At 41.1% G+C, this 25061-nt stretch overlaps 1 protein-coding gene across 1 annotated transcript; it reads left to right on the top strand.

The window, feature by feature from the left end:
- The first annotated feature begins 6497 nt into the window (after window positions 1-6497).
- LOC138214242 (beta-1,4 N-acetylgalactosaminyltransferase 2-like) lies at window positions 6498-23587 on the top strand. The gene is made up of 12 exons (XM_069175644.1): window positions 6498-6574; window positions 7447-7565; window positions 8366-8509; window positions 9957-10063; window positions 10445-10482; window positions 12164-12230; window positions 12835-12948; window positions 13304-13390; window positions 20447-20628; window positions 21222-21365; window positions 22017-22245; window positions 22373-23587. Exons 2-12 carry the CDS (start codon window positions 7447-7449, stop codon window positions 22564-22566), a joined length of 1425 nt encoding a protein of 474 aa, XP_069031745.1. The 5' UTR covers window positions 6498-6574; the 3' UTR covers window positions 22567-23587.
- The last annotated feature ends 1474 nt before the right edge of the window (window positions 23588-25061 follow it).

The following is a 25061-nucleotide window of genomic DNA, read 5'->3' as shown; positions in this document are numbered from 1 at the left end:
TAATTAGTAAAACCAAAATGGTAAAGAATATATTTTGGTTCCCTTTAGTTAAAAATGTTTAAAATGATACACTCTTTGGTGGAAGTTAGCCTACACCAAACCAATAAAAAACAAAAAAGTTGCTCAAGAAAAATCTTAAAGGAAACTTATGGCTGCTGACCTGTTGTAAAAATAAACCAGGTCATTTGGCCCTGCACTTCTAAGCGAAGAGGCAATGCAGTGCCACAACGTACCACTAGGGGGATCCTCCCCTCTCTTACCAAGGATCTCACTGTAAAGCAGGTTAGTCATCATTTCACAGGCTCCTTGCTTTACCCGTCATAGATCAAAGAGGTGTTTGTTATTCGTGGTGCATTAATGAGACCAGACTGAAACCTTAGAAAGAGAAAATGGTAATAGATGTAGTTTTTCTATATCATTATTCATACATTATTGCTTTGTTGTCTTGGTGAAGTTCTGTTACCTGAAGCACCTGTTTAAAACACCAGGACCTGTGCTATAGAGTTTAGAATCCTCATTACAAAATACTTATATCTTTACTGGAGCCATTTATATTATTTTACAAGATGCCTGTGAGAGGTTGTATAGTTTTTTCACAGGTTAACTAGTTTTGACCAAAAAATAAAGCATGTGTTGTTGTTTTTTTTTTACTATTTTCTTTCTCATTTTAATAAGAAAGTGTTACATATTTGCCTTAAATCAAAACTTTATTACTTTTAATATTTAGGTTGTCAAGACAAAATTGTTTTACCTAATGTACAATAGAAAGTGTATGAACTTTGAATGTGAAATGTGAGGATTCATTGTTTTAGACTGACCTTTTCTCTTCCTCCCTCATCACCGCTACTCCGTCCACCTCTCAGGAGGAGCCGATGCAACTAGGTCGGACAAATCTATCCTCGGAGGAAAGAGAAAGACGTTTTCGGTCCGGAGATTGTTTTTACTGTGGGAAGCCCGGACATCGCATCCTGTCTTGCCCCTTCCGGCCAAAAGAGGGAGCTCGTCAGTAGCTGTGGGAATACTGACAGTGGACCACAAACTTCACACCATCCTCCGTCTCAGCTGCTTCTTCCGGCCACCCTGTGTTTATCGTCCGGTTCCCGGTCTGCATTAATAGACTCTGGAGCAGAGCAAAGTTTCCTGGACTCCGTTCGTACAGAAACACAGGATACCGGTTGAGGTCCTGGGTCTTCCTCTCCTGGTGAGTGCGCTCGATGGAAGTTCTCTGGCCCGGATCACTCATCGTACTTGTCCCCTGCTTCTGCTCATGTTGGGAAATCACCACCAGGACCTTCAGTTCTACGTTTTTCCCTCACCCAAGACTCCTTTGGCTCTCGGACACCCCTGGCTCGCGGAACATAACCCCCAAATTGACTGGATGGGAGGAAGAATCACGGGTTGGAGCCGCTCCTGTCAACCCTGCTGTCTTCACTCTGCTCTTCCCCCGGTGAATTCCGCTCCCGGAGCTCCAGAATCGGCTCCCACCCTCTCTTTGGTACCTCAGGAATATCAGGACCTCAAGGAGGCGTTCAGTGAGGAACGCGCTCTCTCTCTCCCCCCTCACAGACCTTACGATTGTCCCATCGACCTGCTTCCTGGTGCTACGTTTCCCTCCAGCCGTCTATATAGCCTCTCCAAACCTGAACAGGCTTCCACGGAGAAGTATATTATGGACTCCCTATCTGCTGGAATCATCACATCCAGCACCCGGGCAATCAGCACTGGCACCCCCCAGGGGTGTGTGCTCTCCCCACTGTTCTTCTCCCTCTACACCAACGACTGCACCACAGGAGACTCATCTGTCAAAATCCTGAAATTTGCAGACGACACAACGGTCATCGGCCTCATCCGGGACGGTGATGAGTCTGCATACAGTTGGGAGGTTGAACAGCTGGTTCTCTGATGCAGTCAGAACCACCTGGAGCTGAACCTGCTCGACACTGTGGAGATGACAGTGGACTTCAGGAGGAGCCCCCTCCCCCCAACACTGCCCCCCATCACCATCCTCAATAACACTGTGTCTGCTGTGGAAACCTTTAGGTTTCTGGGATCCACAATCTCTCAAGACCTGAAGTGGGAGTCCAACATCAACTCCATCATCATGTGACTTACACAAGTTAGGTATGGCACATAGGTAATGTTTAATAAGTTAGTTAACTTAGGTACATAACCTCCAATAAGTGAATATTGACTTGTGTTTTCACACGGGACACAAATTGGACAGAAACAGTGGTCTCCTGGCTGAAAGTCCTGTGTTTGATCTATGCAACCACCACAACCTCATTCTCACTACAACGTCTCCTGACTCCCTCCGTTGCTCCCTATAACAGTAACTAATACAAGTCCATATAGTTGGGACCAAGGTGTGATCATACCTGCCAATTGAATTATCTTATAGCAGACATAATCAGGTGGACATAATCAGCACTGGCTTTCAAAAAAAATTAAAGTCCTGGTCACACTAGAATTTAAAATGGAAACATTTCACTGCAAAGTTAAATCATTTCAACAGAATCTCTGATTAATGTGGTTTGTTGGCTTTAGTGAACTTTATTTACCTTCGACCTGGAATTTTGCACCTTTGACCAACAACTAAGGAGAGAAGGAGTCCAAAATGAAGAAGTTATGATAGTTAATGTCAGGAGTTCCTGTCTGTCTCTGCTTTTGTCTGTCATGTGTTCTTGTTCTGGTCTGTGTCTGGAGGGCGTGGACTCGTTCACTGCTCACCTCCAGATACCTCCTACTCTTCACTCCTAATCAGGTTGGCACAGCTGGTTCTCCTTCCAGTAATCATCACATGGCAGTATATGAACCCCGGTCCTGCACTCCACCCATGTCAGTCTGGACACTAACCTCACCTGGTTCTACGCTGCCATTCCATAAGTTGTTTGCATGTTTTCAATCGATCCTGTCTGTTACCCTGAGTTGGGCCTCGGGTACCACCCAGTCGATCCTGTCTGTTACCCTGAGTCGGGCCTCGGGTACCACCCAGTCGATCCTGTCTGTTATCCTGAGTCGGGCCTCGGGTACCACCCAGTCAATCCTGCCTGACGTGCTGTTCTGGTCTAGAGGACCGTCCGGTCCAGCCTGTCTGATAACCTGTGTTTTAGAAATAAATATCCTTACCTGAAGTTCTGCTGTTGTCCGTGCTGCATTGGGTCCTCTCACACCACATATCGTGACAGTTAATGGTTTAAATATATATTTTGAATAAATTACTTTCCGTTAGCAGGTATTTCCTCTTCAATAAAACTTTGTATTAAATGAAATAATGTGAAGTCCCGAGAACTAAATATAAGTGGGCAGAAAATTACAGTACAGTGAAAATAGAATAAAGCTCGGTGAGCTTTGTGACTGACTCACGGTCGCATGTTTCTGGCTGCTGTTTAGCTTGGCCGAGCTACCGCCGTTTACAACAAGGTGTGTGAGCAGTCACTTTGCTTTTAACCGAATATTTTGTGAAGACAAATGGCTGAATTTCAATGCACCACTTTCAGTGAAACCTGACTAGAGGGGCGTTGTGTTGTACCTGCTTAGCCTATTGTTCCTGCAGGCCTTGTTAGGCGGCGTCAGTAATGTACCTAAAAGCTGTTTGTAAGGGACAAATCATAAGAGGGACGGTGCCTTCCTTGGTTTCCATCTCCAAATGTTCAAGTGACGTTAAGTCACGTGAGAAGAACTTAAATGTTTCACCTGTTACACCCTTCAGCACTCACCAAGCAGAAACTCTCTTGTGCCTGCTGGCTGCTTTGTGAGCTCACTGCTTTGTTCTATACATGCAGGTGTCATTCTTTGCCTCTCCCAATGTTTAGTTTTTTCCAGCTGCCTGTACAACTCTTAGTTTTTGAAGTTGTGCACGGGGACAGATAGTGTGAGAGTTGCAGTTGATATCTGCTTGCGTGAAATATGATTTGCTTGTGACCATGTTTTATCAACCTTGGGAATCACAACATAGGACATAACCGTTGTTTTCCTGTCTCTCTCTGCTGTTTCTTTATCGTGTTAAAACCCTGGGTAGCACCTGGAGACAACAGGCCCTGCACCCTCTCCTACAACCAGGATGGACTGTTGCTCTCTGTGGTTCCAGAGACCTCTCAGTGCCTGATGTCTTACTTTTGCTCCCTTTGGGCCCATATGAACGTACTTTTGTGTATTTTTTATTCAAACATAAAAAACAGGTTTGAAACCAAATCTCTAGCACTGCAATCAAAAATAGAATTTATAAGTACAAATATTTAAGCTGAAAAAAAAACATTATTTGGATTGCAATATAATTCTTCTGACAGTTTTGTTGGTTTATCTGACAATTTTTCTCGTGTTACAAAAAGTTTTGCTTGCAAATCAAAAACCTTTGGTTGCGAGTTGAGTTGGATGTAATGGGCGGGGCCCACACTCATGGATGAGACAGGAGTTTCTATTGGTGGGTTTGACTTGGATCCTCAGCTTGGCTGTACTCACACTTTACAGTTTGCTCCCTTTGTTGTTGGAATTTTCAATCTACAATGTAAAGTTGAGTGAATCTTAAAATATTTGTTATTTTTTTTACATGCACTCACACTTACATTAATGCTCTTGACTGGAGGCTCATATTTTGTACCACATTATATTAATATCATACCTACTGTCTTTATTTTGCCCTCTTTATATCTTCCTTTAATCCAAAAGCTCCTGCATGTAGTGAGATGCCTTTACTGCCCCCACAGACCATAATACTACTTAAACCTGCCAAAGTCATGCTGGTGACGAGACTAAATTACTTTACCAGCACTTTCAAATTTTTTCAGTGTAAAAATTTGCTGACTCTGTTGGTTTGTTAAAAGAGTTTTATAGACTGTGCGCCAACTGTATTTATAATTCTTCCTGGTTGTCACTCTTTGGTGACATCATGCTCCTGTCTCTGTTTCGTTCCTATCTCTGTCTGTCATCAGGCTGGACGACCACATCTGCCCTGTATGGCCTCAAGCAATAACATGCACCACGCGCCCACACGCGCACACACATGCGCACACACACACACACTCCCAAAATGATCTGTTTCTCTGGTTTTATTATTTATTAGTATGTGTTTGAGTCAAATTAAATTTAGTGTTTTATTCTATAAACTACTGACAACATTTCTCCCAAATTTCAAATAAAATAAAACTGAAAGCAGTGACGTAAGGGCCCTCGCACTCCGCGTGGCCTCCCCGAAGCCGTCTCCCCGACGTGCAGCGCGCGAGGGACCGTATACCCGCTTAAAGTTGCTATTTTTGTCTCGTTTCCTGTCTCCAGCAGGGGGCGCTGGCGAGCCTTTTGGCCACGCCCACTCGCAAAACACATCACCACGCCGGACATATGTGACACGTTTCGTGAGGTTTCAAGCATCCTTTGACCTTAAACATCAACTTCCTGTGTCACTGCGAGACATCCAACTTTGCCGCATCGTCACGGCGACGCCCATTGACAAAGTCCAACGAATGTCTCAATATATCATCAACCACATGTTTAGGTTATTGTGACCCGACTTTAGGTTCATGGGATCAACCAGCTCGACGTAGAATGTGAAAGTATGAAAAGTGTCATTTCCGGTGGCCACCAGGGGGCGCTATGACTATGAGCAAATATTCCCCCACAGGGGTCTTCAGGGCGGGGCTGTTATCATACCTGTGATGTTTGGAGAAGGTCGATCCATGTACATAAGATTTAAAGCAACTCCCAGTTTCATGGCGAGACGCCTCTCACGGGCACACACATCGACGAAAACAAATTATTTTGATAACTTTTAATCCTTTTTAAAACTTTTTACATCCTTTGACCTTAAACATCAATTTCATGTGTCACGGCGAGCCAACATTCATCCACAGCTGGAAAAGACTCATTGCAAGTTATCGCAAACGCTTGATTGCAGTTGTTGCTGCTGAGGGTGGCCCAACCAGTTATTAGGTTTAGGGGGAAACACTTTTTCACACAGGGCCATGTGGGTTTGGATTGTTTTTCTCCCTTAATAATAAAAACCTTCATTTAAAAACTGCATTTTGTGTTTACTTGTGTTATCTTTGAGTAATATTTAAATTTGTTTGATGATCTGAAACATTTAAGTGTGACAGACATGCAAAAAAATAAGAAATCGGGAAGGAGGCAAACACTTTTTCACACCACTGTATATATATATATATATACTGTATATATTCCAATGAGACTCATTGCTGCAGAGGATAAGTAAAGGATATATTTTTGTTCCTTTTGAATTCAAAAATAGTCAAATATGCCTCATTGGTGGAAGTAATAGTAAAAAAAAAAAAAGCAGAACAAGGTTGCTCAACAAATATCTTTAAAAAAATGATAACTGCTGACCTGCTGTGTAAACAAACCATGTCATGGTCCATGGCCCTGCACTGCTGACAGAGTGGAGACCCACCCTGCAGTGCCACGACGTCCCACTAGGGGGATCCTCCCCTCTCGCCCATTATCTCACTGTAAAACAAGGTTGTCATCATTTCACAGGCTTATTGCTTCACCTGTCATCCATCTAAGAGGTGTTTGTTATTCGTGCTACATTCATGGAACGATAGTGGAACTTTAGAAAGAGAAGACGGTAAGAGCTCTAGTTTTTTTTATTACCATTATAAACACCATGTCTTTGTTTTCATGGTGGCATTCTGTTTAGGTAGGTAGGTAGGTAGGTAGGTAGGTAGGTATTTACTTTAACCTGTGTAAAACACCAGTCTCAGATGCCTGAGAGGGAAGAGATTAGATTAGATTTGACTTTATTAATACCACAATGGGGAAATTCGGTCATCACAGCAGCAAAGAAAACCAAATAGTGCACAGAATATGAAACAATGTACTTACACTACTTACAGTAAAGTGTTGAATATGTTTATAATATATAAATGTATAGATATAAAATGATAGGAAAATGGCTGAAACTGACAAAATGAAAACCAAGTGAAGCAGGAAAGAAATTCTGACGAAGGTATCGGTGGAGTTGATCAGAGAAATCATGGAGAAATCAGGACCAAATTGACAATTTAAACAATGGAATTAAATTATTAAAACAAAGACCAGCGTGACATCCTATGAAACCTTCAAATAAAGTTAAACTTAAAGGCCAAAACTACCTCGTTCTATATTTTATATACAGCTGCAGCTAATGCATTTTTCAACATGAGCCGTCACTTCAGAACACGTCCAACAAGGTGTGTACTTTCCCCTGTCACGGTTATGAGTGATATTTGATCTGCTCTCAAATCCACGGTGCTCACTGAAGTCAGAAGAAAACTAATAAACTTTAAATATTCTGCTGGCTGCAAAGCTTTCAATTTCATCACTTTTCAAGAGGAATGAAACAGTTTTTCCATAAACTGGGATTTTTGAACAGCGTACCAACAAATTTATCAGCAATATATATTTGGTAGTTTTTAAACCAGCAAACAGACAACAATGTGAGTGTTTATATCTCAACAGATGGGTGTATTGAGCAGAGCAAGGCTGCTGGTGGTTGCTGTTGTGTGTGTCACCATCCTGCTGTCTTTCTATTCTGTGATACTCACACACAAAGAGGTATCCACGGCACCAAGTCAAAGGTAAAACCGACCCGATGTCTGCATGTGTTTCTGCTCCTGGTTGTGTTTGTCTGTGAAAGTTTGGCAATGAAAAACAAAACATGAAAATGAAAATGAAAAGGGGATCATTGGCACTGAAAAACTTGCATTGTATTGGCACTGAAAAAAATGATTTTCCTGAAAAAAATCAAATGATAACCTTAAAATCTCTTGATCTCATTTATTTTGATATATTTTGAATTACAATGTGCTTTTCTGTGTCAATCTTACTTTTTTTCCAAGATGAAAACATCTGTTCTTCAATAGAATGAAAAGGTAGAGTTTGTAAACCCCATACCAAGATTTCTGCCTACAATCCTGCCAGTTTCTTTCTCCAGAAAAAAGCTAATAAACCCCATCGAAATTAAGATAGATGCACGTTTGACATAGCATTGCCTATGTATAGCAGGGTACGTCAAGCTTGTAGCCCTAGAGTACGTTAAACCAATGCAATGCTGTGCATGCCACCAAGAAAGTAAAATCACTATATATCATTCAATAACCTTGGGCCATCCTACTGCTGCCTACACCCCCTGCTACTTCTCTACCTGCTAAGTTTAACGAACCAGGGATATTCAGCTGTGTATTTTCTCAAACTAAGCTGCACTGCTTGGTGGGAAGAGTGGATATGCTCTTCACCAATGCAGGCAACAATCTCATTTACATGATTAAGTTGTTTTGCTTTGTCTCCTGAGCGTGTACTCCCGATACTTCTATTTCATTATGGTTGTTCTTATGACTTGTGACCCATTAAGACTTCCATATTACCCCCAACCTTCTAGGTCACCACTCCCAAGTCACCTTCCCTCACCTGGTCCATGCAACTGCACCAAAGGATATTCTATCCTCAAAGATCACCTCCCCAAGGAGAAATATGAGGAGCTGGTGAAACGCCGAGCTAAAGAGTTCCAGCAGCACAAAGCCAGGTAGTGGATGGATGGATGGATGGATGGATGGATGGATGGATGGATGGATGGATGGATGGATGCATGGATGGATGGATGGTCGTATGAATGGATGGATGGATGGTAATATGAATGGATGGATGGATGGTCGTATGAATGGATGGATGGATGGACTGATGGATGGATGGATGGATGGATGGATGATGGATGGTCAGACGGATGGGAACTTGAATTATTAAATTGTGATTTTATCGAATATCATTTCAATAGCTTGGTAATAAACAGACAATGAAGAGTGCTATCTCATGGCAACATGACAATACTGAAAGAACAATGAATTTTAAAGTGCATAGAGTGCCATGATATTGCAGAACAACAGCCAAACGGCAATCAACAGTAACGTCAACCATTGGTTTTTGAGCTGCTGTTCTAAAGCCTGGAGTTCAGAATATCGGGCGTCACTTTTCTGGTGCCACAAGGTACCGTGTTTGAAAGAGCTGGGGAGGATCTGAGTTGATCTGACTAGAAACCCGAGGAAACTATGGCCGCCCACCTATAACCCAAACCTGACTGCACCACAGACCTGTCAACCAGACAGACACAACCCAAAACACAGTTTTTTAGGCCGAATATCCAATTAATGATGGGATTATTTACAGGTGGAATCTGTTCGATTTCTGGGCCCTGTCCTCCCATGCTTCCATCTCCGTCTCTACAAAACCGAATAGCTTCCTTCTTGTTTCTAGTCTTCCTGCTGTTACTTTCATTCTCGTCTTCTCGATGGCTGCAGCAAATCACCTCCACAGCTGGTTATGCCTCCATGTGTACATACAATGCGTCAAACTAATCTTACACCGACAGAATATGTTTTACTGAACATTAAAACCAACTTTAAAAACACTGTGCTCAGGAAAAAACACTTTGGTGGACACGGTAGTTGCAGCGGTAGCTGAGTGTTGAACGGTTTTGGTGCAAGCTGACGGTTCAAATTAACCCGAGGTCTACGCCCAGTGGGATGCAACATCTGCAAATGATTCTTTATGGAGACTGACTAGACCCAGATAGCAGTGAAATTGGGTGGGGGTCGCACCAGACTAGGAGTTCTTACCTGCCACATCATACGATGCTCCAAGCAGAGAGCCTACACGACTCACCTCCATGCACCACAGGTCCTACCAACTGTGTCATCTCTTCTTAACCCTCTCCCCATTCACCCTCTGTCCCTGCTGACCCTGAGCACCTGTCTGACCACATCCGCATCCTCATGCCCCCCCCCCCCGATCTATTGCTTGCTTCCTCCTCTCTACAGAGCAAACCTCTCTCATACTTAATAAGTACATTTGTAAAGCAAACATAATATGTCTACTGTCTACTGTTTCATGTCTACTCAAGCACAAATGTTATGCAAATGTCAGAGTCCAAGAGTTACTTGTTTGCACACACTACTAACACCCCATCTGCTCAACAGGACATCCTCTGTCCTGTCCAGACTGCTGTTTGCTGTGGCCAACTCCCCTCTACAGTATCCTATCCAGGGTTATACAGTACAACCTTTAACCTCCACTCTCATACCAGGTAGGCTCACCTCTATATTGTGCTCAGATAGCAGCAGGTTGAAATCTTTACATGACACTACAATTTGACACAATAGAAGGTTGGGTACATCTGAGTCATGGAAAATCATAGTGAAGGAACATATAAACTGAGAATAGTAATGAACAACAAACCATACCACAGTAAATAAATATACAATGTACAATCTTTATTCACTATAAAGTCATAAAGTATGAGGGTAGAGCCGCCGTATTCCAACGACAACAAGCTCGACAAGGATTTCACTTCCTTGGTCAATTGCCAGGAAGGAATGATTCGTTTCAAACGTCAATAGAAACTGAGATAAATCTTTGTCTTCCAATAAGATGAAAGTATGAAAGTGTTAGGTCATTTTAATTTCAGGTTTAGAGCTGCATGCAGGGAAGAGAAGCAGCTACAAGGTTGGTGTGATCCTGTAAAACAGATCAACAGGTCGTCTGATGATGGATTGGTTGAGTTTGGCTGGTTGATACAAGATGGCTGTTGAACCTTTTGGAAATTTAAAGATAAATCTGTAAATTTGATATAAAACAAATCATTTCAAGGAAGATTTTGCCACAAACGTGATGATTGTGAATCTGAAGAATCTTGCTAACCTTGACCTTACCATTCTTGTTCCGATTTAGAGAAATGAGGACAATGACCATCCATTCAGAAATAATTCCTTGTGAAATATTGCAAATGGAGATACATCTTTTTTGACGTAATTTTATGTCTTTGTACAGCAGCCATCTTGTTGTCGACTTAGGTGTAAGCGGCACAAAGCTCACTGCAACTATGAAGGCCCATAAAACGCTGCAAAAGATGGGTTTTGATTTTGAGACAAACAGTTGTCTCCTGATGTAAGTCCTGTATTTGATCTACGCAATCACCCTAAACCTAACTCCTTACATGGACTTGTCATTCTTTACTACCACTGCCCAATATATTTGGGACAGAGGCGTGATGATAATCAACTATTTAATGATTCGCAAACATGATTAACACTGGCTTTCAAAAACTTAAAAGACCTGGTCACACTGGCGTTTAAAATGGTAATATTTCATTTCAAATTCAATTCATTCAAACAGAATCTCCATTAATAATGGGTTTGGTTGGCGGCGGTGGAGTTCATCTCTGCAAATTTAACATGTTCAACAGGTTTAGTGAACTTTTGCAATATTGACCAACACCTAGGTATTTACTGTTGAGGGAGAGATGGAGTTCAAAATGGAAGAATTCATGGTCGTTAAGGGTTCTGATCTATTTTTTTGAGTGAATTAATATGAATTAGCAGGCTTTTCCACCTAAATTATTTTTTATTAGATGTAAGAAATAAGCAATCCTGTAAACAAAATATGCGGGCAATCTCTGGGACAGTACAGAGTAATAGAATAAAGATCGGGGAGCTTATCTTGACAGCCGTTAAACAACATCAAGGCGTGTCACCAGTCGCAGTGTGAATAAGCCTATAAAAACAATCATTTTGTAAATACGTTCAGACTCGTTTTATTGTGTCACTTACTGGTGTGACCAAGCTTGTATTCAGTGAAACCTGACTGAACCTTCTTATAGTGTCCTTCCAGCCTTTTATACAGCTGCACACATTAATCCCTGTAGAAGGCTTCAACTCTTTTGCACATACAGCAGGGATTGTCCAAAGTTGCACTGATTTTCTGGTTGCCGTGTGAAGTTGAATTGATTTTCTGGTTTTGTGGTTGCGGTGTGGGGCTGGCCTTCTTTCAACTTAAAAAATGAACAAATAAAAAAATAACTTTTTAAAATAGCAAAATAAGCCTGGTTGCCAAACCAAGCTGTTTTCTATGTCTTGCAGAGGGTTTTTCCCCTGGCAATAATACATCAACTTTCTTTTGATTTTTTCACCAACTATTCAGATACAAAATTTGTATAACATATCAGAATTTGCCTGTGATATGTGGCTGTAGTCCATCAGGTGTATAGCCAGTCAACTGTGATCCTGCAATATTACCAATCAAGACACAGATTTAATTGTCAAGGTTTTTCTATTGAAGAACTGAATGAAGATGGTTATGCTGGTATGATACTCTGACTCTGTAGTTTATTCAAGTGCATCTCTCTCAGGTGTTGTTGAGTGTGTCCAAAGGCATTCTGACCACAGAGATTCCTGCTGAGGAGGCAACAGTCAAAGGTGAGACTCCTCTGTCAGGAGTAACTTTATACACTGAAGGTTGTCATTGAAAATGTTGAATGAAGAAACAAACACTTGTTGATATTGAGCTGCATGAATCAGACTATACTCAGCTAAACTGAGTTACACCAGTGATTCACCGTGTCTTCATCCCATCTGCTACAGGTTAGAGATCTTACTGTTATTGCTGACTATTTGCAATCTTTCAGATATTTGAAAGATTTTTTCATCTTTTCAGGAGTCCAGGTCCTTTCATTTCCACACAGCATGCACGTTGTTTAGAGTTGGTGTTGTTGTCTGTCAAAGTCATACAATGTTATATCATCATTTTGAGGGAACACAAAGCAAGATTAGTGATTTGCACTTGATTCACATTCCAACATTTTAGATAATTGAAGAATAACATTATTATTATTAAACAAGTCAATTCTAAATCAGTCAAAGGGTATTTTTTATATTTATTTGAGGTTCCAAAGTACTGTGTTAACACTAAAGATTCTTCATGCTTTAACTTGAATGAATGCTCATAAATCAACATGGTATGAACGTGGTTTGTACTGTAGTTGATGATTAAACGGATGTTGTTCAACTGTGTAAATGGCAGGTGCTGGTGAGGCCGTATTAATTATAGAGTCTAGCAGCCTGGGGATCCTCAACCACCTGCTGGCCAAAGTGTCCTATGCTAGCACTGTCTACCATATCAACACTGGAGACCTCGGTATGTTCTATATAAATGAAAATTAGGCCAGAAATCATGATCTTTATGTGGGAAATGAAATGGACAAAATAAGACGTACAAGTACTGATATCGTAAATGTAATCAAAAGGAATTTGCACATATTCAGTTGTATATATCTGTAAATGTGTTTTTCTGTGTGTGTGTGTGTGTGTGTGTGTGTGTGTGTGTGTGTGTGTGTGTGTGTGTATGTGTGTGTAATCTTTCCCTAAAATTTGTGAACACATAAGTGAATTTAGGCTGAGTGAAAGATGTTTGTGTATTGTTCTTCCATTCTCTGGAAACTCACTTCTTCCTCCTTGGACGGCACCTTCAGTAACTCTTTATCTCTACGTAGCATCCTTCCAGTTTGAAAACCATAAAGCTGTGTTTCCCATTGCCATCAAACAACCTCACCTGCCAGTCCTGTACGACATGGGAACAAGTAAGAGTGCACTTCTCATGAGGGGTTAAAGATTTATTTTTATTTGTTGTCAGTAGGCTTTCTGTTAGATTTCAATTCAAAATTAAGAAAATTACAATGAATGCACAGTGCCTTCCAACTCTGTGGGGGAAGGATTTTTCCTTATTTCTGATAGTTGAAGCATTGGAGAACAAAACAGAAGTAATCAAAACTATAATTATGTAGTGAACAAAAAAATGTTGAACAAGCAAAAATAGGTTTCATATTTTAGATTCTTCACAGTAGTCACTGGTTGTCTTCATTACAGTTTTGCACACCGTTGTCAATATCTTGAGCAGCTTTGTGGGGTAGTGGCTTTCAGTTAAGTGGTGCGATTACATAAAGTTAATGTTAGAAAAATTACTCAGAGGCTGGATTCAAAATCAAACACATCAGACATTTATTCTTGCAAGAAGGAGCAAATACATGTACACTCAAAGAAGGATGTCAAACATTGCTCAACGTCTCTCCTCCGTAGGGCAGCTTTTATACAGTGTGACAAACAGTAGTTGACAGTCACCCCCATTCCCTTTAGATATAAGTTCAGTTGTAGATCATAAGATAAGGACATATGGACGTCGTAAATTAGACGTTGTAAAAGAGACACTAGGAACTTCTTAAGCCACAGGCAAAGAAAATAAAACTCATCTTATTTTCCTTCCATCATATCCCTCCTGTTTATACAAAGTATAACATGTACTTACAAAAAAATAAAAGAATCATCATGAGGAAAATCATATTAATCACACAATTGTTGTTGAGTATTGTTCAACCAGACATCAGTCATTGACACCACATCATCTCCATTGCCATTTCTCTCAAGTTTCGGCATGGTATACATTATTTTGTCACACGTCAGTGTCTAAGAACATGTCCTGATCTCCAGGGAGGAGAAGAAATACGTCTTCATAAGGGGGTCGTTCAGTCGTAGGTAGAATCGGTGTCGTATTAGTGGTCTCGTACGTTTGGTCAGTTGTAGTAAATCGCATATAAAGGATGTCCTGTTTAGTCAATGTAACATTGATTAGTCTTTGGATCAATCCTTGGATACGGGGATTACAACAACAACCACAAATAATAAGTATGGCTGCTATAATTGAAACACTAGTGAAACAGGTGAGGAACAGGTCTGTCCATTTACCAAACCAAGATTCCATCATCCTGGAAAAATGATCATCAATCCCAGCATTTACAGCAAGTTCCTCACTCAGGGCGGTAAGACCCCGTAGAGCCTTGGTGACAGATCCATCTGGTGCTGTATTGTTAGGAATAAACGTACAACATACAGAGCCAAACATTTTACATATACCAACCTTTTTCAGCCAGCAGCATGTCCAATGTCATGCAGTTCTGCCACGCCATAAGACTAGTTGCATCTGTTCGCTGAGGCCCTTAACAGCATCTCATGTATAGGACCTAAATGTGGGCGTGCCTCGGAGCATCCAATGCAGTCGGCTTTGCCCATCATCTGAGCTGAGTACTGCATCCACTGTAGCCACATATTGGTATCACCATATCCCATCTCTAGTGACACCACATCTGTAAATTTAGTTATTTTCAATCGTCGGACTACAGGATCTACGTGTGAGCTCGTATTTGCAACGCTTTGACGGGATACCGTGGTGGCTGGTTGTACTATATTTATCCAGATTAAGCCCTTTGGATCTGCCCCAGATACTAACAGTCTGGAGTCGCATTGCTTTGGATCCTTCAGTGTCAGTATTAAGGTGTTGCAGTTTTGTACGTGACAACCTGGTGCAGTAGATCCTTTAATCAGAGACAGTCGTTGTTTTAGGTCGACACAGATGCTACCATGCACAGATATTTGTCTGACCAAACTAAGCTGCAGTCTTTCCCCTTGCAGGGAAGAACCGCACATGCGTCAAACATGAGACTGGCCTGTTGCCCTTCCGTGAATGTGAGAATTAATGCTCCCTGTACCCGGTACTGATTTTTTGTTCCTTGCATATTTTCCACCAGCCTTTACACAAGCTCTTTTAGTGCTGTGAACTTTGTCAGTAGTCTGAGGTCCTATTGTGGTCTTGTTGTCTGATATCTGATTGTCAAGTATGTTATGTTGGCTCCGTACCAAAATATGGGGAGTACTATGAACAGAGCTGTGACTATCAGAAAACAAAGGGTCCCACTGAGGCCACAGAGTCCTATCCTCCTGAATGGATGCCATGTTATGCTGCCTTGAGTCATTTTAGCTGAACTGTCCATCCACAGATATACCAAAATAAGCTCACCAGAACCTACTCGCCAGGGTGTTTGTTGGTTTCTTCACTGGTTTGAGACAAGTACCCCTATTGGTATCACCTCCCTTTGTAGCCAGACTTCACCACAAGGGAATGCCAGCTTACTGAATCTGGTATGTCTGAGTTATGTGGTTCAAGCAAAGGTCTCATCCTTCTGCAATGGCTGAGGTGTATCCAGGAGGTCCGTTCAGCAATCCGAACTGCTGTCGAGGTAGCCAGGAGTATCTCGAAGGCTCCTTCCCATCTGGCGGAGCTCCAATATTTCTTTTTTTTTATCACCTTAATGAAAACCCAGTCCTCTGGTTTTAGGTCTATTGACTGGTTTTCCACCACCTGCGTAGGAGGGACAACAGAAGACATAATATCTTTTCTTTTTAACATTTTGGCCATGTAGTCTGCAGTCGTCTGTTCAGTGGGCTCTTTCTTGTCCACAATAGGTCCAAGTTGTGGCATGTGACAGGGATGTCCGTGTATCATTTCAAACGGTGAGATGCCTCTTTCACTGGGTAGAATATGCATATTTAATGTTACCAGTGGAATGCATCTCATCCAATTCCACAAAACCTGCCATCATCTTTCTCAATTTTAATTTGATTGTCCCATTAGTTCTTTCCACTTGGCCTGCTGACTGTGGATGGTATGAGCAGTGATGTCTTCACTGTGTCCCGAAAGCTGTGGCTAGGTGTTTTATAATGTTGTTCACGAAATGTGTCTCGTTGTCACAAAATATATTTTCTGGTATTCCAAATCGTGGTATAATGTCCCTTGTCAGCGCTTTTGCTACGGTCAATGCATCCGGTGATTTAGTTGGGAATATTAATACCCACTTTGAAAAGGTGTCGATGATAACTAGGCAATATTTCTTTCCTTCACATGGTGTTAATTCAATAAAATCCATGCAGAGATGCTGGAATGGATACTCTGGTGAAGGGAACCGGCCCCTTGTAGGTCTCGTGTTTCCTTGGGGGTTGTGTTTTGCACATATAATACATGCCAAACAATTTTTTTTTTTAGTAGTTTGTAAAGCCATATGATGTAAATGCCTGGTTTATTATAGATACCATCCTTCCTGTTGAGACATGGTTCATCCCATGGCTCAAAAGGCCGCATATCTATATAAACTTTTTTGGAGTATCATCTTGCCTTCCTGTCATCTCCATAAATCATCTTTTTGTTGTGATTTATTTGTCTTCCACTGTTGTTTCTTTCATTTATTTATTATTATTTTTTTTTATCTCATTGTCTCGGGCAAAGGTCTTCAACAGCAAAATCTTTTGTTGATTAGACAATTTTTTTTATACTTTTCAAAATCGTTTTCTGTTTCTTGGTGTCCATTGTATTTTATCGTGGGCAGCCATAGGGTCATCATAAATGAGTTTAGACAGTGGGGAAGTCATTTCTGCATAATCTGGAATCTAATTCTGACAGAAATTTGTCATTCCTAAAAATGACATCATTTGTCTTTTTGTCTGTGGTTTTGGTGCCTTTAAAATGGCCTCCTTACGTCCTTCGTCTAGACTCCTAATAAGTGACCGACATGCTCCTGAATCGCACAATAAGGTTACTTCAATCTCTTCTATCAGTAGAGTCACAAAAGGTTTATCTTGAGTATTTCAACTGTACTTATCTCTAACACATCACTGGTCTCCTCCTCTTTAGTTTCTAGTTGGGTCTGTGTTTGTGTATCATGTGAATGTGTGTATGTACAACCTGATCAAGGTGTGGTTGTGGTTAGTCATGCTGAACCTGTCTGCGACCGCCAACCATTGTCTCCTCCTCCTCCTCCTCCTCTTTAGTTTCTAATTGGGTCTGTGTCCGTGTTTGTGTATCATGTGAATGTGTGTATGTACAACCTGATCAAGGTGTGGTTGTGGTTAGTCATGCTGAACCTGTCTGCGACCGCCAACCATTGTCTCCTCCTCCTCCTCCTCCTCTTTAGTTTCTATTTGGGTCTGTGTTTGTGTATCATGTGAATGTGTGTATGTACAACCTGATCAAGGTGTGGTTGTGGTTAGTCATGCTGAACCCATCTGCGACCGCCAACTGTCTTCTCCTCTTCTTTTTCCTCCTCTTCTTCCTCTTCTTCCTCTTCCTCTTCTTCCTCCTCCTCCTCCTCCTCCTCCTCTTCCTCCGACCCTCCCGTCTCTCCACCGCCTGCAGTCTCTTGCCCAGTGTCCATTCCTCCCGCAATTATAGCAGGTGTCGTGACCTGTCTCTCGTGGTCCTCCCCCACGGCCGCCAGCCCCTCTCCATCCACCTCGCTTCCTGCTTCTGAAATCTCCTTGATCATTATCCCCTCGATAATATACTTCCGAATATTCTGTCTTCGTAAAAGTTCTTGGCTGCTGTCTGGGGTTGGAGTAGAGGGGATGGAGTTTGGTGACGGTGTCGTGGGTTCGGAGACAGAAGCTGGCTGAGCAGCCGGAGGCGGAACGGGTGGAACGGGTGGATCAGCTGTTACCGGGACGTCTCCCATGTTAGGGTATGGAGGAGGATCGGGCCGCTGTCCCATGTTGGTTCGATTTTGTACCACATAATCAACATCTTCATCATTTCTCCAGGAGAAATGTATTTCAATTATTAGATATAGTATTGGTGCATTAAAAGCTATACTCCCTTCCCCTGCCTTTTTGTTTTTAATCTCTCCCATCTCCTTCTCTTTTCTTTTCAACTTTCCTCTTTTCAACTTTCCTCTTCTCTTTTCAACTTTTTTCTTCTCTTTTCAACTTTCCTCTTCTCTTTTCAAATATTTTATGTTATCCGTGCCTTTTGAGTGCATGCATTTTACGTCTCCCTCCAGAGGTATCTCTTCGATCTTGCATGATCCCATTTCTTCTATCTGTGAGCCAACCAGTTAGTATGGAGTTCACCTGAGCAACTGGTCTTTATACAGTGATATCTGCTTTTGGCACCGTTAGGTTTCCGCAGAGGAGAGTTTAGGTTCACATCGCAAGGTTTCGGCTCTCCTTTACACTGTAAGACACTCACAGTATCTATTCACTCATTTATTTATTATTTATTTCTATCCATGAGCCAACCAGTTTGTATGGAGTTCACCCGAGCAACTGGACACTCACAGTATCTAATTATTTATTTATTTATTTTTATATCTACCGGAAGTTTTATTTTTATTTATTTATTTATGTTTTTTAAGTAGTTATCTGTAGGTCCCTGACCTATCTCTTAAGTCCCTGACTTAGTTACCTGTAGGTCCCTGACCTAGTTTTGCACGCGCAACTTTTAGTTTACCGAGTCTACTCAGACTCTTTAGTTTATATAGTCTACTCAGACTCTTTAGTACAGGTCCCTGACCTGACTCTTTAGCACAGGTCCCTGACCTGACTCTTTTGGGGGGAAAAAATGTCTTACCCGGGTGTCCGACGTTTGATGGTGAATCAGCCTTTCTCTAGGATCCCGTCACCCTTCCTCTCTCCAGTCAGTCCTGGCCTCACCAATGTCCAAACTGCTTCGATAAGGAAACAGGCCGGAGGTCTTTCCTCAGGAGTCCCAGACTCCCCCGTGCACGGTTTCAGGCTCTGTCCGGAGAGAGGAGGAGATGTTGGGATCCGGCTCGAAGGACATATGGACGTCATAAATTAGACGTCTTAAAAGACGTTGTAAATGAGACACTAGGAACTTCTTAAGCCACAGGCAAAGAAAATAAAACTCATCTTATTTTCTTTCCATCAGTTAATTAATTGAATTTCTTGTCTTTTTTATACGTTTGAGAGCATCAGTTGTATCCCAAGGCAATGTTGGTATGGAGCAAATAGTCTGATTAAACTACTGCAGTCAACCATTTCATGACAAGAACCGCTCAATGAAGTAAAGAGACCATCATCAAGTGCATCAGCAATTTAAGATATGAAGGTCATTCACTTTGGAAAATTTCAAAAAGTGCTGTGTCAAAACCAAAACCTGTCAGAAACTGGCTCTCGTGGACCATCCTATAATGGGAAAACCAAGAATAGAGTTTACATGAGTCTTTCTCAGAGTTCAAGCTGCAGACACGTATCAACATCAGCTGTTGGGAGGAAACTGTGTGAAGGAGACCTTCATGGTGGAACTGCTGGAAAGAAACCCACAGTTCAAAGCAAAATTGGTGATGTATTCAATGTGGTTGTCTTGCTGCTCACAAAATGGAGACAAACCAAACCTGGATGATGTTATCTGAGTAACAGAACCTGGCTGCTCGCTGTCATTTAGCATTTTTATACCATTTCAGCCCTCATGAACTCTAAAACTACAACTGCGCACACGTGTGACGTCAGTTACGACCGTGAGGGTTTTGGGTCTAAGCTTCAGGTTGGGCTTTGGGATTGAGCCTTTGACTGCAGAGTAAGGGAAAAGAAACCAAGTGTTCAACATATGTGGAAACTCCTTCCAGACTGTTGGAAAAGCTCAACGTGACGACCTCATGAAGCTGGTTGAGAGAATTAAGATTGTGCAAAGCTGTTATCAGGACAAAATAGCGACTTTCTAGAATCAAACATTTCAAATTTGAAAAGAGTTTAACAAACAGTAGACCACTTTGTATTGTTCTGTATGTTATAGTAGTATTAGTGCAGTGCTACTCATCAGTACATTTATGATATCAAATTTGTCGTTAACAATGAGAATTTACAGATGTAGAAACCAACTGAATTGCTTGAACCTGAAAAAGTGCTTCAATAACCAGCAGCCTCATGTAAACCCATGTGGACATTTTATGCTACTGGTGTTTTTTTTTTTGTTTTTTTTTTACTGGAATTGACTCTTTGGTTTTGTCTCTGTCTGTCAGATATTAACTCACAAGTCACGATCACCACAAAGACATTCCTGCGCTACTCACAACTGAAAGTGTTGTTGAACAGCATCCGGCATTTCTACAGCAAAATAAAAGTCATTATTGCAGATGACAGCTTTGAACCAGAGCACATTACCGGAGAAAACATCCAACAATACATCATGCCTCCAGCACAGGTACACACACTCACTCTGTCAGTTATTACACTTACATAAATGTAAAACTTTTATTACTACCACTTTTTATTTTTTTACAGGCCATTATCTCACATTTTTGACTAAAATTGATTTTAAAAAAAAGATCAGAAACATGAATTTGTTTAAACTTTTAAAGATGTATCAAACTCAAATCTGGTGTATCTGGGAGGACCCTTAAGATTTCAAGACTTATGCATTTTAACAATGGTTATAAAGTATTGACCAAACTTAGATGGATTAGTAACAATTCTACCATATTTGATGCATATCAGTCAATCAGGGGTCATTCACACCTAGAAGCAAATATCCTATAAGGACATTATTTGGTATAATCCAACACTTTAAGGTGTTATGAGGTGAGGTGTAAACTTGACAAAAAAAAGTATTTTTCCATTTTGACATCACAACAGTTTAGGAATAAATCTAATGAAAATGATTGACATAGATTTTATTGCCAAGTTTTTTTGTGTAACTGTTGGTGCCCTTCAGTATTACTTTTTACCCACCACCTCAAATGACCATTACAAAAGATCGTAAAATGTATCAAACATAAAACACGTTTCCTCCCTCAGGGCTGGTTTGCTGGCAGGAATCTGGCTGTCTCCCAGGTAACCACCAAGTACTTCCTGTGGGTGGACGATGACTTTGTGTTTACGGAGAAGACTAAGATAGAAAAGCTTGTGGAGGTGATGGAGGCCAACCCCGAACTGGACGTGGTGAGAATTACAAAGCCTCATGTCTGAGGGGTGTTTTTGTGGACTGATTTGTAAGCTGAAGGGGAAATAAAACGTACCCAAACCTAAAATATGAGAAGGCTTTTCAATTGTTACGTCTTTATGTGTAATGAATTGTAATTCCTTTGTATTTGACCTGAGTTGCGTCTTATATTTTATGGCTGAGATTGGCTACTGCCTCAGGGTGCACGCTGACTGCCTGATTCACATCCAATTCTATAGACAAGAGTCAGTTCCATTTTTTTTTTTTATTACCCTAATCATAAGGTTGCATTAAAAAAATACATATATTATTTTATTTATTAATGTAAATTGGATTAAATACGAAAGACATCCACCAAGCCTGTCTGTGGGATGTTGGATAGGTTTGTTCACGTGCACTCTAGTAAGGACTCCATTTCTCACGTACATGAGGACAGACAGTTGGTTAGCTGAAAGATGATTTTGAGTTCTAGACTCGTTGTGAGTTGGATATAATGTCAACATCTTTCCCAATCAGCCCTGTTGAACCTTCAACCCATCTGTTCAGGGCTGATGACAACTGGAGTCTATCCCAGCATGTCCAAAACGTAGGTACACAATCAACTGGTAGCCATTTCATAACCAATTCTCTGGTCTCTGTGTTCTTATCAGATTGGTGGGTCAGTACAAGGGAACCGGTTTTACTTCTCTCTTGTCTATGAGGAAGGAGAGGAAATGGATGGTGGCTGCCTGTACAGGAAGTCTCATGGGAAGTTCCATTCACTTCCTGGTTATCCACAATGTTTTCTGGCCAGCGGGGTGGTCAACTTCTTCCTGGCTCGTACAGATGCAGCACAGAAGGTGGGATTTGACCCTCAGCTCCAGCGGACAGCACATTCAGGTACAGTAGGTCCAGACTGCGACAGAGTTTGGATTCCAACCGGCAGGAAGTCCAAACTCTTTAAGTTCTCAGACATGATTCAAGCAGCTTTTCTTCTTAATGGGTAAATGTCTGTCTCTTGCTCTAGAGTTTTTTATGGATGGCCTGGGCTCCTTGCTGGTTGCCACGTGTGATGACGTGGTTGTTGGCCATCAACAAAAAACAGACAAAGACACGGACTCTCGCTACAAAAAATTCAGAAACCCTGAAAGGAGCGTTAATGAGTTCAAACTGGAGCTTCACTTCTTCAAAAACCACCTCAAGTGTATTCGATATGGATAGACGGATAACAGGATGACTGGTGGAAGTTACATATTGCACTTATGTATTTGATATTTCTCTTCCATTTTTGTTGTTATTGTTTGGTCCTTTATGACAAATTTTACTCATAATCCATGCTGTACGTGATAATAATAATGTAATATGATGATGCTAAATAACAGAAAAACGTGAATAAATGATTTATGTTTCAAACAATATACTTAAACTTTGCTGATCCACTATCATAGCGTTGGTTGATTAAAACAGGACATAGTACCGTAGTACATGGACATTTCAGCGGGTCGGGAAATCAAGTTAAGCATATAAGTGTCTAAATAGCCATCACTGGCACTGTTCTTCAACATTTAAAACAAAAAGAAATGAAAAAACAAGCTTTTATTTTTCTTGAATGGATGCCAGAGTTGTGATAAACCACGCTCAGTTTAATCCCTAAGAAACATTAATAACATTTAATATAATATATTAAAGCTACAATATTTTTTTGGGTGGTGTTCGGGACAAACAGTTGCTTATTTAAACATGTAGCAGTTGCAGAGTGTGCTATTATATGCTCGTCTTTGCTTACAATAATACAATATATGTATGCCATATTATATTTCTTATATGCAATCTCGTATTAATCAATTATTACTCCTCAGGCGTATGCAACAGGCTGTGCCTATACAGGTCAGCGATACTGATGTGGTCATCATACTGCTGTGCAAAACAATAAGGCCACCGGGTACGGTATGGAACGGTTGATTTACAACCGTTAGTTTCACCTCCTCTTTTTCTGATCTCTTCTGAGTCATGAAACAGGACCAAGCAGCTAAAGACGACCCCCGTCAACAAATCAACAGAGGACAGCTCAACTGCACATGGCACTGTGTTTTTTACTACAAAAAGACGGTCAGGGAGAGACAGTCAGTCAGACTTCGTGAACTGACACATACTCTGTTGTGGTCAGGGAAACATAGTCTGGACCCAGAGCTCTGTAACACTGATGATTCTGTTGCTGTTAAATAAACACCTTGAAGCCTGACATCTTCTCCTGTTGCCTCATTAAAGAACACACAGGACTGGGGGCTGACACATATTGGCTTTGTACTAGCAGGAGCCCGAGTGCAACAAGAACAACATTTTCATTCATCTGAAGGTGTTTCAGATATATGTAATTACAATCCCTCGTTTAGCTCTCTGTGTAGTGTCTACCCCGTCCTGAGGGGTATACGCTGGGATCTCAGAACTTCTACCTGAAAACAGCTGACTGATGTGACCAAAAAGGATTCTATGAAACCAGAGAGAGAAAGAACCAAACTGGCAAAGTTAGCGACCACACAGGTAAAAAAATTAGCTACAACTTTCTGTAAAGCTCTGTTAAGCTGAGGGGGGGGGGCTTCAGAGTCAGGTGATGATTCTGGACAGAGTCATCACTACAAGTGACGCCTTCACAAAGTCTGATCCTGAGCTAAATTAAAAAAAAAAAAAAAAAAAGCAAACATTTTCAGTTTATCAAAAAAACTAAAATGTTAGAGTTAAAGGTTTCTCAGCATCTGGTTAATTACTAACAATTATGCTCAACCTGTCAGTTTCTTTTTTCCCCTTACCTAACTCTACAGGAGCACCTCATGAACCCAGAACCAAGTCTACTTAGCAATAAGATGCAGCACCAATGGGGCGAGATCACCGAGGTCATCTGAGGAATCCGCGAGGTCGCCAATGTGCCTAAACATCAAAATCAAACTCTGCCCTTATCACGTGCTACAATAATGCAACTATTAAGTAGTCTAAGTAAAACATCTTGTCGACTGTGACGTGTTAACAAACTCATAATTTTGTGAAAAAACTTAATGGGTAAACGCTCAAAAGTACGTGTTGACTGATGCAGGTGCAGCAACGAGCAGACTAAAGATGAAACACGGCAGCAGGTCAGCGCTTGAACATGAAACAAACTAACTAAACTGCACATGAAGGCTCTTTGAAACCAGATTAGGTTCTCAACAGTTCATTCCTGTACAGTTAGTCAACACCCTTAAAGAGAGACGGTCTGATCTCAGTTGAAAGAAGTTGAGTACGCAGTCACTTCCACAGAATGATGTGTCTGTGTAAACCAGCTTATACCAAACTAAGCTGAGTTATACTGGTACACAAACACACACGAACACTAAAACTAACAGAACACACAATTAGTCATGATCCAAATACAGCTTCCACCTTTATTATTACAATGACTCTTCAAATGATTCCATTCCTTTTTGTTTTTTTTGTTTCTTTATACCTTAGCTCAACAGTTGTGTGAAGCATCCTGTTCCAATACAACTGCAATTCAAGATCATGCTTTCCAAAAAAGAGACTGCAAATGTCAAAAGGCTCGTAACTCAGATTGGTGAAAACAAAAGTTAAAATATGTTTGACCTCAGAATATGTAAACTTGCATCATCATATGCATCCGTCACCTTTCTTCTACCTGTGTACCTGATCTTAAGGCTCCACCAACTGGTCAAAAAGGAACATTT

This window comes from Embiotoca jacksoni, unplaced genomic scaffold (genome assembly GCF_022577435.1).
Source record: "Embiotoca jacksoni isolate LCO1_2020_lvr unplaced genomic scaffold, fEmbJac1.0.p SCAF_69, whole genome shotgun sequence".
In the NCBI taxonomy this organism is placed as follows: domain Eukaryota; kingdom Metazoa; phylum Chordata; class Actinopteri; family Embiotocidae; genus Embiotoca; species Embiotoca jacksoni.
The sequence above is the reverse complement of the archived record's forward strand: the minus strand, read 5'-3'. Positions and strand labels throughout refer to the sequence as shown.